Source organism: Euprymna scolopes, chromosome 30 (assembly GCF_053919585.1).
Source record: "Euprymna scolopes isolate OS-2025 chromosome 30, ASM5391958v1, whole genome shotgun sequence".
Lineage (NCBI taxonomy): Eukaryota > Metazoa > Mollusca > Cephalopoda > Sepiida > Sepiolidae > Euprymna > Euprymna scolopes.
The window spans coordinates 31,043,721-31,063,230 of record NC_136511.1 but is presented as its reverse complement, the minus strand read 5'-3'; the positions used below and the strand labels follow the sequence as shown (position 1 = coordinate 31,063,230).

General features: G+C 33.8%; 1 protein-coding gene across 4 annotated transcripts in view; it reads right to left on the bottom strand.

Moving 5' to 3' along the window:
* The window catches only part of LOC145254557 (peptidase inhibitor 16-like), a 398,175-nt gene that overhangs the window by 4,965 nt on the left and 373,700 nt on the right, over positions 1-19,510 (bottom strand). For 2 of the 4 annotated variants that reach the window (XM_080113087.1, XM_080113086.1), the window contains 3 exons: positions 13,676-13,755; positions 11,677-11,802; positions 9,136-9,174 (listed from right to left, as the gene is read on the bottom strand). In XM_080113087.1, the coding sequence (XP_079969213.1) occupies positions 9,136-9,174; positions 11,677-11,802; positions 13,676-13,755 (245 nt within the window). The remainder of the gene's footprint in view (positions 1-9,135; positions 9,175-11,676; positions 11,803-13,675; positions 13,756-19,510) is intronic. The other 2 variants (XM_080113089.1, XM_080113088.1) reach the window with 1 other exon arrangement.

Sequence of the window (19,510 nt, the reverse complement as noted above, 5' to 3'; positions counted from 1 at the left end):
TAGTGTTTGTACACATTACATTTAAATATCTGCATGTTGGAACGGTCGAGAAAACAAAAAGTATTGGGGTAATTTTAAAGGTAAGTAATCCGAGGAAATATGCCATGAACCTCTAGAGTGATTCAGTTTACTTTTGTTGCCAGTCGGATGGGTCGGGCGCATTTAGGTTGGGAGGGTGCTTTTGCATACTCCACGTACGTACTAATAATGACTTTATAGAGATAAAGGATGCTGGTTTACGTGAGACCCCCCCAACCCTTCTTCTTCTTCTTCTTCTTCTTCTTCTTCTTCTTATTATTATTATTATTATTATTATTATTATTATTATTATTATTAATATTATTATTCACTCGAAGTTTTCACAGAATACATTAATAGTGATTCCAATAACAAGTGATGTTCCCCTGGGTTTGAGTGACAGAAATATTCACGTTTTTCTAGCATTCTCCACCTCTTTCAATAAGCATTGCAAATCACTTTACGTTATCACAACAGCTGTTTACACATTTTTTCAAAAAGCATCCTTAAGCTTCAAGCACTCTTCGCACTCTTCCATCCTCCTGTATCTGTTCATCACCCTTGACCTTTGTTTTGTGTGCTGTCAATCAAGGCCAGTGGCATCACAAGCATGGGAGTGTAACACGGAACTATTTTCCTGTGTGGTGTGTGCTGTGTGGTGGATGGTGTGTGGTGTGTGGTGTATGGTAGGTGGTGTGTGGTGTGTGGTGTATGGTAGGTGGTGTGTGGTGTGTGGTGTGGTGTGTAGTGTGTGGTGGGTTGTATGTGGTGTGGTGTGTAGTGTGTGGTGTGTGGTATGTGGTGTGGTGTGTAGTGTGTGGTGTATGGCATGTGGTGTGTGGTGTGTGGTGTGTGGTGGGTGGGTGTGTGGTGTGTGGTGGTGGTGTGTGGTGTGTGGTGTATGGTGTGTGGTGTATGGTGTGTGGTGTGTGGTGTGTGGTGTGGTGTGTAGTGTGTGGTGTGTGGTATGTGGTGTGTGGTGTGTGGTGTGTGGTGGGTGGGTGTGTAGTGTGTGGTGGGTCGTTTTCATTAAATTTCAGACATTTTTCACTACCATGTGATATTCTTCCTAGATGTTTTATTCTTTTATGATTCAATACTTTATATAGTATGCCATCGTTCGTTTGTTAAGTTGGTTTCTGCATTTAAGGATTTCCCTAAAGATCTCAACTATTTTCAGCATTGTTATTTGTTGTAAACTCTTTTATTCCCTTTCATTTCCAGTAATACTAGTCGTCTTTCTAATTTGGGCGGAGAACTGGGAACAGTTCTCCTACAATTATTATAATTACAGCGATTTTCTGCGTCTTATTTTCTTTTAGTCTTTTGACAAGATTATTTATATTTAGAGATAGAGAATTTTTCACGTTCAAAATTCTACGCATATTGGTCCAAATATATATTATATCGTGATAAAAACCAGACACCGAACAAGAATATAACGAAAAAAGAAGCTGTTGTTGATTAGTTACACGTTTATCTCAAATTATGATAACAGAAAACTACGATGAATTCGTGCGCAGTGATTAAATGTCGAAAACAAAAAGCGAGTTGTATAGTAGACAAACACCTGCCATAGAACGGTAATGTCAGATTAACAACACGCGTATCAACGTTAATCACAAGAGAAACTTATGGAATCAAGAAAAATAAAATAAAACTAGAAAATAGAGCCATAATAACAAGAACAACAACAATGGTTATAATAACAATTTATTCATTATTATAAATACGAATGCAATCAATAGAAATATTTTGTTCTGATAAATGCAGGCTGTGGGATTTAACTCTTGAAATAATGTCACACGTTGTAAGTTCGTGTTCTACACTTGCTCAAAAATATACAAATATCACCGTGGCAAAGTTTGTACAAATCTGCACTGGAGTTTATGCCAAAAGTTTGGAATCCAAATGACGGACAAATGGTACCAACATCTCCCAGAAGCGGTAGTGGAAAATGAGGCTGTTAAGATTCTTTGGAACTTCATGATTTAGTGTGACCGAGAGATAACTCACAGGAAACCGGATATTGTTATTATGAACAAAAAGACTAATGAATGCCAAACGACATCAACCTAGCAAGGCAAAAAGAATGAGGAACTACGGAACTATAAGAAACTGAGGGTTGAGATTGCTAGGCTGTAGAATAAGAAAGCTTCCATCGTATTAATAAGCATAGGCACCCTTTGCTCAATTCCAGATGATCTTGAAAAATAGTTGAACACCTTAGGAATCAAGTACAATATTATCGTACTCCAGAAGTCAGTTCATCTTCGCACAGCAAACATTCCTACGCTAGGTGATTTCCATCTAATTCACTTTGACTATGCTCACTAGCTTTGGTGTAAAAGTCCGCTCTTGAGGGGAAAAACATCCTCCAGTTTAAAACATCATAACACTGTGACCTTAACGAACATAATAATAATAATAATAATAATAATAATAATAATAATAATAATAATAATAATAATAATAATAATAATAAAACTTCGAAAGAGAATGGGATAAATTGGAATCAGGTGGCAGGCTGAGAAGATATAACGGATAACAATAATGAAAACAGCTGAGGTCCTAAGGAAAATCTTGGAATGCAGAAACAACCCACAGCAACTGTGAACACTAACCAGCAACTTGTAATAGTAATAAAGGAAAACAGGATACGACCCCAGGGAAGCAAGAAAACCGAAACGGAAAAATGTCAAGTAAACTCGACCCTCGCACTAAAAAGTGGCGTCTACATAGGATGGTGTCACACCAAAAAGTCGTGAAGGGGTTCGGAGAAACCAAGGAAAGAGGGCACTAACCAAACCTTCACTGAAAAGTGTGACGAGGAACACCAATGACTGCAGCCAGCAAGAGATCAAAGGTAATTGGCTGTTGCAATAATGTGAAGCCGTTTGGGTTGGTTATCAAGAGAGGTGGAGAGCCTTTGAAATCTGGAGAAATTTGTTGTCACTCAGACTCCAGGTAAACCACAATTTATTGAGAGAGGGTGATCGCTGGTGACGGCTTGTATGAGAATTCCTAGTGACTGATATGACTACTACTACTACTACTACTACTACTAATAATAATAATAATAATAATAATGATAATAATACTGATAATAATAATAACAACAACATCCAAAGAATGATGCTGACCGACTGTATGTGAAAAGGAAAAACGGAGGAAGAGCAATGGTTAGTATAGAATATTGTGAATGACACATACAAAGAATAGAAAAACATACTGCAGAACACCGAAAGAATAATCACTGCTGCAAGAAACACTGAAAGCGAGAACAAAACAGAAAAATAGAGAGGCAAGGAATAGATCAAGAAAAGAAAAATGGGAAAAGCTACACAGACAATTCATTACAGTTACATAAATATGAAACTTAAGAAAACACTTGGACATGGCTACAAAAAGGAAGCCTAAACAGAGAAATTGAATTGCTAATAACTGTCGCACAAAATAATGCGATTAGAACCGACCACATCAAAGTAAGGATTGATAGGTCACAAGAAAACAGCAAATGCAGACTATGTGAATAAACAGACGAAGCACTAAACCACATATTAAGCGAATGCAGCAAACTAGCCACCCTTAATATAAAAATACACACGATCAATTGGAGAAGGTAGTACAATGAGTATCATGCAGGCAACTGAATTTTGAACACCTAGACAAATAGTACACGCATAAATCAGCAGCGAAATATGAAAATGAAAGTCACAAAATCCTATGGGACATCGATATCCAAACGGATAAACCCAAGCAAGAAAACCAGATGTCATAATCATAATGGTTAAGAAGGGAAAGTCCTGCTAGATTGTAGATTTTGCCGTTCCAGCAGACCACATAGTTAAGATCAAAAGAAAAAGAAGAAAATACGTAGAACTGTCCAGAGAGCTCAAAGGTATATGGAACACGAAAGAAAGTCAAGATAACACCAATTATTATAGTAGCACTAGGAACAATACCGAAACACTTTGCAAACAGAATGGAAGAAATTGGAATCGTAGGAATGACTAAGAAGATACAATGGATAAAATACAACGGATTTTAATAATGAAAAGGCCACAATAATGAAAATGGCTGAAATATTTAAGAAAACCCTTGAATGCGGAGACTAATACTATGATCCACAGGCGCTAACCGCACATATATAAACCGTTACAAAGAAACAACACATGAAACTGTAGAATAGTAAATTACCTTCCGTGCGTCACCATAAACTAGTGCGGCACAGTCAGGAGAAGGAGGGAAATATTGATGAGAGAAGGCACTAACCAGACCTCTACTGGATGAGTTCGAAGAGAAACAAATCCCATTAAAGATCAATAACGAATCGAAGAGGATGTCGCAAAATGAAATTAGTAAAATGTTCTCCTGGGTGTGAAACAATTCAAAAAGATTCAACGCTGGAATATCCAAAAAATTTGGAACAGATGAACTTCAGAGAAATTGGCGAGTTAATAGAAATGAATATTCGATCAAAGAAAAGGTTAGTTATCACTGAAAGTACCCCAATTAGTCTATTGTACAATTTGTTGGCCAATAAAAAAATGAACAAGCTATTGCAAATTGGAAAAAACTTGGCGCTGGTCAAAAAGACAGGAATGTGAATTAATGATGCTACGCTTGGTAGAAGGTATGTACGACTTTTCGTTTAAAGAAAAAATATTCGAAACGTTTCAAAATGTTAATTAAACACTAGAAACATGTATAGAATTCATGCAACAGTTGGAATTAACTATTATTTTCGTGTTGTTCTTTATTTATTCTTCTAAAGTAAAGATTGATGTGTGTTAAGTAGCAATTGCTTCTGAGACGCAACGAGGTACTGTGATTAGAGTTCAGATATATATACGAGCATCCTAAGTAGGGAGTTGTACAGCAAGAGATAGGTTCACATTGCATTCAAATTTACGCATATACGTACGGTCAGGGAAACGAAGTTAAGGAGGAAATTCCAAAGGTGAGGAGTATGAGGAAAAATCTATTTGAGCAGAAATGTTTTCGGCATCTGCGATCGTTTATAGTGAAATTTTGGTGCTTGGTAAGCTACAAGTATTAACGTTTGGGGGGGGGGGTAAGGAACAGAACGTTTGTAGGAGCACATTCCTTAGAAGTACTTGTAAAACAATCAAAGAGATGCAAACTTTCGACAATGGAACAGGTTAAGGAATTTTATAGATAGAGTGGAACTTATTAATTTAATGGTTTTTTTTTTTTGCGTTCTCCCCAAGAGAAAGTTATTAAATTTAAGAAAATTTAATTAAACGCTTCCTTTTTAATAGGATTTATTTTAAACTTTTTATTTTTAACTTTCTAACACTTGAGTAAAGAAAACAACAAAATAAAATGGCGATTTACGTTTGAGATGAGGATTGGTTATTCGTATTATTTGGTTCCATTGGACTACTATTCTTATCTTGAGTGTAGCGCAGTGGTTAGGTTACTTGGAAAAATCAATTGTAAAAGTTATATTTTCCTAAAGTTGAATGTCCAATTTTCAGTATGGGCGACCGTAAAATATAATTACGAATTAATTAGGACCTTTATCCAGTCGTGGCTGCCGGAACACGGGCATCCTACCCCTGTGAAGTTAATAAAGGGTTCCGTTCGAATTTTCACCCAAATTCACGCGTTCAACAAAAACATATCCGACTTCAATAAGATACACCTGAAGAAGGTCGGAGGTTGCATCGACCGAAACGTTGTGAAAATGACTCAAGATGAGAACAATAGCCGGATGAATCCAAATAATACGAACAACCTTTGTGACGTCATTATTATTTGATATTGATCTGATTAGTGATGGGATTTAAGCAGTGACGTAATGTATGTTATTAGCGCCCTGGGAACAATCGGCTCCATTCCAACTCTGTTAGTATTCCCTTCCACCAATCAACAATTTGAATCGTTTTTTACTTTGAATGTTTAATATTTAAAAAGTGACAATGTTTTCCGATGAAAAAAAAAATGCTAATTATGTACGACAAATTAAGGTACAGCAAATATATAACAAAGCGCGACAACTATTCCTGCTAATTTTCTATTCATGTGATATTTGACATGACAAATTTAGGAACGGTTAAGTAAGACATGAAAAATTAAGATTTTCTTTTTGCCAAACATATTTGTAAAATTTAAACCAATTTTTTTTTTGTAGATTTAATAGTCAATATTAAAGAAATACATTTGTCGTACATTAATTTGTCGTATGTAAGTAAAATCGACAAAAAAGCTTTTCAACGTTTCGGAAATCGAATTAAAAAATAAAACGTTGTTTTGTATTAAAAATATAAATAATTTTCGTTAAATAAAAAAGAAAACGCTGAAAGAAATGCATATTAAATAATCAAGTAACAATATATTCTTTTGTTTCCGAAACCAGCTTCACTGTTAATTAGCTTAGATACCTCCACGGACTTTGTTTCGCGCCAGAAAGTACGCTTTCGTTGATGAGCGAAAATAAATCTAATTATCTTTATTTCTATCTCTATCTCCACTATTATATAAAAGTCACTTTGTGTGTGTGTGTCTGTGTGTCTGTGTGCGAATTCCTTCCTTATATGTTCCGAAACGGCTGAGCCGATCTTTTGCAAATTTCACACAAAGGTAATTTATATTTCTGACAGTCTTCTTAAATATGTTTTTCATGTTATCCATCCGATGAGTATCGAAAAACACAAAATATCCGATATTAAAGTAGTCCTTTTTCTCTTATAGATAAAAAAAGAAGAATATTTACAGGGGGGATATATTTAACGTTACACCGGTCAAGGTTAAACCGGTGTAACGTAAAATATTAAAAATAGCCTTTTCTCTTATAGATAAAATTAAGAATTTTACAGTGGAATATTTTATGTTACACCGGTTTAATCTTGGCCGGTGTAACGTAAAATATTCTGTAAGATTCTTCATTTTTCTCTATAAGAGAAGAAAAACTATTTTTAAAATCGTCAAGCCCTATTATCAGTTGACGTGATATTCTAAACAAACATAAACGATATTCCATGAACGACATTAGCATTATTATTTTTTTTAAATTTGCCAATTAGTCCCAGCAAATTATTCCTCGTAATATTTAATATACAATAGAGAATTGATTCTATAATAATAATAATCCATAATCAATTTTCATAAATTAAAATATCATGTTTAAGCGTATTGTACGACCAGGTAACGCTGGGCGTTCAGCTAGTTTTATATAAAGAAATGTTGCGAAATAAAATAAACTCGCGGAAGCCAATTAAAAATAAATCAAGATACATTTAAGAAATATGTATTCATAGAATTTTAGTTCTCATTGAATCAGTTTCAAATATTAAGAAAGAAATCTTAATCAATTCAGGAAATAGCCAAAGGAGTTTAAGATTTGAAATTCTACATTTTTTTTCTTTTTGTATGACAGTTTTCAAAATTTATATTTTTATTTTTTGATGGGACTAACATTTCTTTTTACTTTAACCCTTACCTATCCCAAACCTTCATTTGTCCCAAACCTTAATTTATCCCAAACCTTAATTTATTCCAAACCTTCATTTATCCCAAACCCTTAGCCTTCGCATGTTCCATAATATTTTTAACCTTTTGAAATATATATTTAAACTTGATGATTTGGAAGGTGACGATGATCTAGTGGTTAACGACACGGACTGATGACCTGGGTGACCCAAGTTCGAATCCAATTTTCTTTTTCAAAGGAATCACAACTTATCAAGGCTCGGAGGCTACTCAAGGATAAGGGTTAATGCGTATACATTAGTCAATGGGATTATAGAGAAGTAATCATAAGTAGTGGAAATTTGGAAAATTGGATTATTTAAGGGGACGGCTCATCAAAAACTTGTTTACTTTGGACTTGAAAACGGCCATATTGTAGTCAGCTGGAAAGCAGGGAAACGGAAGAAAGTTCCAAAGGCGCGCATTTCTAAAAAGTAAGCTTTGTTTATGGAATCTATGTTTAGGTTTAGGCACAGATAAAGAGTGTGGGGGAAATTATTGATGCGCTGTTTATAATATCGCTTTCACTTAAGATGTTGGCAACGTCACGTGGTTCCTTCCGTAATCCGCCATGTCTTTCTTCAAATAATTCTGACTAGCCAAATATCAGGGAAACAAATGCCAACATTAGAATGATGATAAACTGGATGAATTGGAAAACAATATTAACAACTTTACATCTACATTTTTAGGGACTATATGATGAAATATTTAATGGAAATTTAACTACATATTCATATTCTACGCTATTCATATTATATATTCTGTAAATTATACAGGGTAAAATAAATTGTTTATTTTCGGACACCCTGTATATCCAAAATCCGTATGAAATTATTAATTGGAACGGAAGCACAATTAATAGATATGAAACTAGCCCGACGCCTAGCGTTGTCCGGTCGTACAATTCACTTAAACATATTTTCATTTATTCAGATTGCGTAGGAATTATTATAGGAAGTTTTGTTCGTGGAATCTATGTTTGAGTTTAGGCACAGATAAAGAGTGGGGGAAATTATTGATAGTGGTTTTAGCTAGACGAGTGTTTTTATTGTATTTTATGTTATATTAATTTCCTAAGTTCGTAAGTAGTTAAAAAAGTATTTGATATATTGACGTGAGATTACAACTATAGTATTGGTATTGCAGAACTACTCTTATATTAATGTTCACTCTGCTTAACCTCTTGTTTCGTTTAAAAATAATTATAATAAAAATATTTAATAGATCAATAAAATTATTCACTGACTTTCATAAATATTTCAAAAACCTTTAGTTACATCTGGAGGTACCTAAAATTACCCAACCTAAAAAAATATTTCCATTATAAAACACACACACACAAAAATAAAAAATAATAAAGTGCAAAGTCGTTGGTTAAAAAAAAAACATTAGGATGAAAGCAAAAAGATAAGTTTTATTTATTATTTATTTTATTATTATTTTATATTATGACCATCACCAACCCGGATAAATAATATATATATATATATATAGATATATATATATATATATATATATATATATATATATATATATATATATATATATATATATATATATACAATGCTGAGGTTATTGCGGGCCATGATGATAGAAAAACAGAAAAACAAAACGCACCCGCCTTGTTGTGTATCGTCGACGATAAAAATGTCTTCTCTGTGAAATAACAAAAGAAAAATAAAAAAAACAAAAGATGACATGCAATTCTGTGAGATTTATTTGAAACGCCATCTAGTGTGCCCCTCTTCTAAAATCCAACATTTCGTAGCCGTGTTAGAAGCCATCACATTGTGATAGTGTGAGAGCTATGTCGACTGGTAGCGCCACTGTTGCGGTCTATAAATCTTAATCCGACTTAAAGGGCTCTGGTGAATATTAAGGAGGGGTCGGTATCCGGATCCGTCGTATTCTGATCGTTTCTGTCCTTGTGTTTTGCTGACAAAGTCATATCAAGCGCAATTCAATATGAAGTGGCATCACATTGTTGGTCCTCAACGATTCTTCCCCAATCTTTTATGCAACTGGAAAACCTTGCTGGAGTTAAAAATCTGTCACTTAGGAAGTTAACGAATAACTGCAAACAATGGAGAGTAAAAATCAAGACGAATTTAAAATCCTCCTACAAATCTGATTTCTTTGAATTACATCATTAAATCACTTTTCATCTTTGCAATTTTAGTATATAGAAATAGCAACTGGATTTTTAGCAAGCATTTAAAAAAGAAACTTGTGAGTGTGTTTACATAAATATGTTAACATCTACTTTTAACATCTTCTGGAAACAGAACCCTACAAATTAGCAACTCTAGGTTGACAAGAAAGTTTTTGCGGTTATTACTTTTAAATTCTGATGAACATTTTTCGTCTGAAACTAAACATTATTGATCGAAATAAGCACCATCAGAATTTACACACTTTTGTTAACGCAAAACAAGTGTATTTATACCAGTAAAAATCTTGCCTTCTGGCGATGAAATAGCTAAAGGCGATTTTTATATTGCTTAAGTTTTTTAAGCATTTACCACGAAGAAAGTTGTCGAGATGCTTGAAAAAGTGGTAATCGATAGGTGAGAGCTCAATTCGTTCAACTTCTGCAGGGTCGGTTTAGCAATGTGCGATCAGGCATTGTCGTGGAGGAGAATTAGACCTTTTTTGTTGACCAATGCTTGGTGTTATTGTCGAAGTTTCTGATGCATTTTGTCCATTTATTGACAGTAATTCATCGCCGTAATGGTTTCGCCTATATGAAAAAAAAAAAGAAACTGTAATAGATTAGACCGGTCGCAGACCACCAAACAGTTAGCATGAACTTCTTTTAGTGCAACTCTGGCTTCGGAAAGTGTCGTGGAGCTTCATTGGCGTGAAACAAAGTGAGATTAGTGAGGCCAACTTTTCATCGCAAGTAACAACCTTGTCGAGACACGGGGCGTTCTTGTTGCGTAAATCAAGGGAAGATTACACTTCATAACGGCGTTTTATTGTTTTTTTTTAGGGGGGGCGTCGTTCAATTCGTGAGGTACCCATTTATATTTGCTTTTGTCTTTCCAATCTCTATCAAGTGGTTAGAAATCAAGAAACACCCAAAAGAAACAATAGCAGAACAGGTATGTTGTGTTGTCATGTTTTATATATAATTATGTCGACACGCACGCATCAACTCCACTAGATGAGATGAATCACAGGCTATAAAATAGACATTAAAGATCTAAGGACAATAGTCTGTTACACCATGTACATAGAGACATAATATGGTATAGTGTAGTATCTGATCTTCAGATGCTGCACTTTAATTTCTTGTTCTCTGTCGGTGGAGGAGAAATCCTTCACGACTGAGACAATTTTTATTTTTGTCCTTTTTCTCCACATTAAAAAACGACCCTGGTGTCTAACTCTGTCCCGTGGGGAGGCATTGTAAATAGGGACATAATATTGTCTGTTTATGATGAGAACACAAAAGACATTAGCAGTGCCACGTAAGATATTCAAACATCATAAATCCAAACACGTATAAACACACGTACGATTCAATTATATACTCACCGTACGTTTATTTAGTACGGTATATACACGGTCGTATATTTAATCCCTATGAAACAATAATTATAATTTCAGTCATTTTTATGGGACACAAGAGTGTAGATCAAATCTAATGCTTTCTTTGGCGTCGCCACGTCTCCATATAAAATAAGTTATATGAATATCAATGGAACATTAAAGGTCTTTAAAAAGCGACGGAGAAAAAGATACTATTTGGTTCACATAAGAATGATTTATTTTGTTATCATATAGATTTTTAATAGCCGTCGAAGAAATAGTGTATATACGTATAAAACGTTAAAAGGGGTGTATATTTAGCAGTATGGTATGAATAAGGACTGGCTTCATTTTTTATGTTAAAAACGTTTTATTTAATTCATATAACGTTTCGGTAAACAGTATATCTTCTCTCTCTCTCTCCCTCTCTCTCTCTCTCTCTCTCTCTATATATATATATATATATATATATATATATTAAGAACAAGAGGAAGAATCCATAGTCTGTTGGAACATATAAATTGGTGAGATGAAAGTCAATCAAGGGACCGTTGCATTGACAAACAAAGAGTGTGTACGCATGCGCCTGTACGAATGCACGCGCGCGTATGTGGATCTACTTACACTATCTTCTCTTCGACTCTCAACTTTCATCTTCCCGAAGTTGGTGTACGCAGACCTTGGACCTGGATATTCAACGTTGCATCGGATGACGTAATTAGCCCACTTGGCCAAATAGTTGCTCCATTTCTGAAAACAAACAATAAATAAATAAAATAATAATAATTGGACCACAATAAGAAGTGGTATAAGCTTAAAGTGTATTGTAAGTTATCTATATACTTCGTAAGTTTTAAAAATATACATGGCAAATAACCTGCAAAGAATTTTCCGCGTTTCGTTCTCGTGAGGATTCGACAAGCTATTGCACGTGTTGATGTTACCGCATGTTTGTATATATTCATGCGGCGACAATCAATTCTTTAGTATTCAAGCGCCCATTATTTGCAGACCAAGGTAAAGTGAACCACTGCCTGATAAACGCGCGACCATTAACTGGAATAAATAAATGCGTGCACGACAAAGAACTTGATTGACTAACTAGCAACCTCAGCAAATAAGTCTGCCGAGGTAAACTCTTTCAACTTTGACCTCTTGGTAGCACCATTTTCGCCTATAAACACATGAAAAAGCTTGCCCCATGTCTAAATACACTTTATGTAAAATTTCCAATATTTAGACCAAAAATTGGCTATGAGGTCAATTTTTTAAAAAAATTTGACCCCAATGTTGACCCATTAACATTTATTGTTTTAGGCTCAAATCAAATTATAAAGTTTGATCCATGTCCAAGAAACCTATATTAAAAATTTCAAGTGTTCAGACACAAAATTGGCGGAGGAGTTTGGTAAAGTTTTCAAAAGTTGATGTTTCACCCTTGACAGACAAATTTCTTTCCGAAAACCGCTGAGAAAGATTTTTTCGAAATCTGAATACCCTTTATGTCAATTCTCGAGCCTGTAGACTTAAAATTGTCAGAGTAATTTGATAGTGAAATGTACACACACAAACAGACACACACACAGACATTTTAACTTGAATATCTGAATATATACTAGTCACGAATTTTAAAACGTCAGAACAGAGATTATTAATCCTATATATATATATATATATATATATATATATATATACATATATATATATATATATATATATATATATATATATATATATATATACTAGCAAAAGTACCCGTCGTTGACTGGGTTAAAAAAAACGTACAGAAAATGGACTCTGATTTATGAAAGTATGATAAGTTATGAAAAGGATGGGTTGTAAAGCGATAGCTTCGAATTTGGGGGTATCAAAACCAAAGCAAAATATGATGAAAGTAAAAATAAAATAGATAAACTCCATAATTTATACCATATCTGTTCACACTGAGACACTTATCACAATATTCTGTGGATCTATATTAAAAAATCTTGTTTAACTTTGTGGCATATTTCCATTCTATGGAGGTCAGGCGCGAACGAACAAACCATAATTTTATTATACCATATTTCTTCAAACTGAAACATGATTATCAAAGTATATTTACGCAGATAGATATGAAAAGTCTTTATCAAAGTTTGTGCCTATTTCCATTTTATGGAGGCCAGGCGCGAACGCAGACCCCACAGTTTTATTATATCATTCCTATTAAAGCCAAAACATGCTTATCAAAGTATTATTATGTACATCTATATAAAAAAAACTTGTAAACGTATTTTATTTTTCAATTTTCAATTTTTTTTATTTCCATACTTTGTGGATCAGGCGCGAACGCAGACACCACAATTTTAATGAACCGCGGTTCTGCCGGATCAAACATACCCATTCCTGTGTCTCGATACATCTTCTTTCATTATATGTATCAGTGTTTTAAAATAGTCAACCATATAGGAGCCTATTCGTGACCAGACACACACACACATACACACAGAGACATTCAGCTTTATATATATATATATATATATATATATATATGTGTGTGTGTGTGTGTGTGTGTGTGTGTGTGTGTGTGTGTGTGTGTGTGTGAGGGAAGGAGACAAAGTAGAGATCTGATAAAATAACTTACCAATTCAGGTTTTTCTGTTCGTCGTCTCATGGTGTTGTGTGCAGAAAGAACATAGAACTCCTCTGTGTCAGTCAAACTTCCTATTGAAATGACAAAATCCGATCAGCATTAAAAATACAAAAAAATCAATCCTACTAATTATTCATGCACGTTTTTTACACGGTAGAATTTTAAACCATGCAGATATCTCGGTATGGATAAGTGTTCGCATTCAACTAAAAGGGAGGGGGTGTATTGCTTTGTTCATTTTCACATAAAAAACCCCTAACGGCTTCAAAAGAACAGTAAAATGTTTTATAAAATAAAAATAGATTAACGAAAACCAGAAAATCATGAAAATTGAATAAATAATTTCTATACAAATTAATTTCAGACTGTACTTTCTCTCTTTTCTCACTTGCAATTGTTTTTTACCCTATATTCTTTTATACAAACTAACTTCCTATGCTACTGAAGGTATATATATATATATATATATATATATATATATATATATTTATAAGAGCAAGTAGTTAATAAAACATGCTAAAAGTTAATTATAATTTTTATTATATATATATATATAAATATATATATATATATATATATATATATATATATATATATATATATATATATATGCTACATTGCCAAAAGTATATTTATTCATAAAGTCTGAAGAAATGCTGGTTTTTGAAATTTTTCAAACGATATAATTCTTGAAATTGTCTAACTGGACATTGAAACAATTGTAACGTAAAATGAAATACATTTTTGTTGCCATCAATACCTTGTCTTGAAGTCTTGATTTTGCACACAGTATATATATATATACATACATACATATATATATATATATATATATATATATATATATATAATCAAGGTAAGATACTCATTAGATATCAAATGAAAAATCCTGATAGATATTACTTGAAGTAATACTTTCAGGGCGATCCTAGCCAAAAAGTTCAATATTTGAGAATAGAGCAATATATAAGTTTAGTGGTTATATTTACATTCTGAAAAAACAACATATTGACACATATATTTGAATTAAGAATTTATTGTTTGAGAAAAGGAATATATAGAAGGGGGTTATGTTGATTTCCTTAATCCATTTTGCTAACCGCATTTCATTTCCTCTGATGATATAAGCCATTATTGAAAATCCATTGATTAAGGAAATCAGCATAACCCCCTTCTATATATTCCTTTTGTCAAAAAATAAATTCTTAATTCGAATACATGTGTCTATATGTTGTTTTTTCAGAATTTAAATATAACCATTTAACTTATATATATATATATATATATATATATATATATATATATATATATATATATATATATATATAATGAAATCAGAATTACAATTAAGTTTACCAAAATAATCCAAGATGGTAAAACTAAAGTATATTATAAATATTAAAGAGTTAATATTTATAAAGTAATCTCAACCAGATGTAAAACTCGATAAAACCAAATAAGAAATAGAGCTTATAATAAGAACAAGTAGTTAATAAAACGTGTTAAAAATGGATAGTCCTTAATCCGCGGAGTTCCGAAGAAATACTTTCCTTCTTATCAGATGGAAGGGATTAGCAAAATGTGGGATCGGATTTTGCTTGAAAAAAGTATTTCATGAAACTACAAGTAAGTCATAGATCTTAATTGGTAAAAAACAGTGGAGCAGAGGGAATAGGGGAAGAAAATGTGATTTCACGTGAATGGATGGTCTAGTGAAGAGTCAAAATATCGAATAACGGTAAAATCCAAAAAAGTTGATTGAATTTCTATTTCCACACACATACACACACACACACACACACACACACACATATATATATATATATATATATATATATATACATACATATATATATATATGCATCCCATTAAACGTACGAGGATTGTAAAACCAAACCCCTATCCTTACATCATCAACGCTCTGATCCCCATCTGGCATCAATTGTGATGGATGGCTCTCGTCTAGGTGAGGCCCCCTGTTTTGACAAGCTTCTGGGTTTGACCTTTACTCCTGATCTGAAATGGAACACGTACATCAAGTCTGTTGCCAAGGTCGCTGGAAAGATGGTGGGATCCTTCTACCGCTGCTCCAGAAGATATCTCACTACTGATGCAATTCTCTATCTATATAAAAGCCAAGTACGTCCAAGGATTGAATACTGTTGCCATATCTGGGCAGGAGCTGCAAAAAACAGCCTACCCTGCCTTGAGAGAGTACAAAATAGACTTCGGGGCTTAGTGGGGGATGCCCTTTTCTCTACCCTGCAACCTCTCTCCCACAGAAGAGACGTTGCGAGCCTGTCCTTGTTTTATCGTTATTTCCATGGCAGGTGCTCGTCTGAACTCCAATCTCTGGTCCCCCTCGCCAATCTTTCACAAAAAACACCCGTCTAGCTGAATCCACTGTGAAAAATTTCCCCCACTCTTTAGATCAAAACGCGGATTCCATGAACAAAGCTTCTTTCTTAGAATTGCACGCCTGTGGAACTCTGTTCCGTCTGCCTGCTTCCCACCGGACTATAACTTGGATGTCTTCAAGTCCAATGTTAACAAATTCCTAATGAACCGCCCCCTTAAGTAAACACTTCATCAAATCTCCACACTAACGTAATGTACTTGCAATAACCCTCATCCCTGAGTGTCTTCCAGGCCTTGATAAGTGGTGATCACTGTGTAAAAAAAAAAAAAGAATTCGAGATCGCAAGTTGATTCAGCGAATGTAGAAGATCAAATGACATACAGACAAAAATATTTTCCAACAAAAGATTAAAATTTTTTAAAATATATATTTTTATTATTTTTTTTAAACCAGTGTATCGCTTTATTGCAGGTCAATAATTTTTTAATTAATTTTTAAATTCTATGAAACTAAAAGAAGTAAAATTTGGTACACTCGAATTGCATAACATTGCGCCTTGTTTCCTTGATTTTTGTGGAATTTCTCTGCGTTTCATAGCAATTTCAAAATTAAAAAAATACCAGCTGATTGTTAGATATATTTATTCAGAAGTATATATATATATATATATATATATATATATATATATATATATATATATATATATATATGTATGTATAAGGAATGAAAAAGTACCAGCGGTGGTTGACGTTATGTTTTGAGAAAAATAGAAAAACCGAATTAAAGTATTTAAAAATCAACGTTTCGTCCTTATTTCAGAGGACATCGTCAGGATAATTGAAATTCTTACATTTTTATTTTTTATTTCAATTATCCTGAAGATGTCCTCTGAAATAAGGACGAAACGTTGATTTTTTAATAATTTCATTCGGTTTTTCTATTTTTCTCAAAACATATATATATATATATATATATATATATATATATATATATATATATATATATATATATATATATATATATATATATATTAGGATACCTATAGTTTGGAGTAATATTTTATTTCGTATTTGAAAATAACTTTCTTTAATAAGATGACTTATAAGTATTTTTTAAAATATCTAGTTTTGTCGTTTTTATTTTTACACCAGAAAGCTTTAGAGTTTTGAAAGTCTATATATTCACATTTACCACCTTCAAAAGCTAGATCTACAGTATTGTTTAATTCTTTTATAAGTTTTTTATTGTGTGGAATTTTAGTATATAACGTACTAAAATTATAAGTCGATATAGATTTTGCTTCCGATATTTACGGAAAGCTAAATGTTTATAACTTCTATTCGCATAAGCTTTAGTTAGTTTTGTAGCCCATTTAGTGGAAAACTGTCAGATTAATATATGATTTAAAAACACGCGAAGAAAAAGATGTTTTAAAATTGTTAATATTTCAACGCATTTCAAGGACAAGCTTCCGCATCCAGGAACAACCCCTAACAAGATCGCAGGAAGAGAAAATATAACAGCTGTAAGCAAGACGGCTAGAGAATTGACATATACTGACATGGGAATCTGCTCATCTGAGACCCTTCTGCGATGTAGCCGGTTTAACAACCAGTCAGATTTCCAGTCAGACAAAAAACCTCTCAACACAAATTCATTTGCTAAAAAAATATAAAATTATTATTTTATTTCTCGCTTCATGTGCGCTTTTCAGGCGGTAGACGGAGAAAAAAGCAGGAAATGTCGGATTAAGCGTCGACTCGTGACTGCTGTCGCATTTGACTGACTGCTTTCTCTTCTGCCTCGCCTGCTTATATTGACCTGTCCTTTAGCAGGTGTTTTAACTCTGACAGCTGTTAGACCAATTACTATTCACCCCCTGGCGACGTCAGTTTTGACAGCTTTACCTCATCATGCGCTGCTTTTAGTTTTAGACCGTCCCGCGGGTGTGTGCGTGTATGACTTTCTCAACACGCGACACTTTATCTCGGTTCAAAAACACACTGCCTCCAGTAGAAAGCACTAAACTGCCCGAGAACAGGAATGGGGCATTCAAAACTTGTTATGACCAATAAGGCAACAAAACTGACCTAACCATCTACGAACGTAGAGAGACGGACGATATGATGCAAAACTTCCTTGTCTGCTTCCAACTATTTAACGGGTACAGCTGGAAATATCTTACAGAATACAACACTAATGTAAATGTATATAAAAAAAGTGAAAGATTGTTTTATGACCGTATTCTTCAAAGATACGCAAAGAAGAAAAAGACGCGTTTCCTTCAAAATTATTTATATCGATTAGCAATGAATGAAGAATTGCTAACAATGTCTTTTATTTTCCAAAAGCTATATTTCTATCTTAAATTCTCATCTAGTTCGATAAAGGGTTAAAGAAAATCGGTTTAAAACAAAAACTAAAAAGAAAATTCCTGATTTATACACAGGCCATTATTTTTCCCCCTCCTTCCTAATAGCTTTCAACCCATCCTTGTTTTTAAAGTGTTGCTATTTATATTTTTTTTTATCTTTTAGGGAGAATTTTCTATATGGGTGGGATAGGAAGGCGCGAAAAGACACAGAAGCGATTTTACGCGGATATTGAAAAAGACAAGCGTTTAATTATTACACTTTGCCAGACCGACACTCAAAACTCATTCTACACCTGCCCCGCCCCTAGGGTCTGCGAAGAAACAGCCGCATCGTCACCCTTATCGTGTTACACACTTACTGAAACAGGTTTTCCCTTTTTGTCTTGATGATCTTAAGATTTATTTGATATAACTTTGCTCTTTTTCATTTTGACTCATTTTCTCTTCTTTTCCTGCTGGGTACGAGTTCATAGGTCAAAACATATACGCCCTTATATGCCCCCTTTTCCGCCCTACGTATAAATCGCTTTTAAAACTGAAGTAAGGGATCGGCAGCGGTTTATTTCGATTGCTGTTTTTATTTGGGATTTCGTGTTACTGTAACAGGCTGTATGGCGGTTGCATGCAAAATGTCGAGCAATGCGGGAGGTGATGTAACCGCAAGGAAAAAGAAAAAGACTAAAAAAAAACGTGTGGACAGATCGAAGGACGTTCGAGAGGACAGCGGTCAGATAAGGAGCACGATCACGTTTAATTTGGGAAAGTAACCGGAAATAAATGTCGTTGTTGCAAAAAAAAAAAAAAAAAAAAAAAGAAAAAGAAGGATTCAATTTATTATTTGTCCCATGTTCCTTGCGACGTACTCTGATACAACGTGTTGGGTCCCCGGTGTCTCCATATATTCGCGTGTGTAAACGGATGTAACGTAACATTACAACAATGATTATAGACAATCTGGAATGCTCTTTATTCGGGCTTTATTTCGCGACTTATCCACTAACAACAACCGAATCTTTAAATACATCATAGGATAAAAAAAGAGCAGATGTTCGTACCAGTCGGAGATACGTCTTCAACAATCAGACGAGCAGTG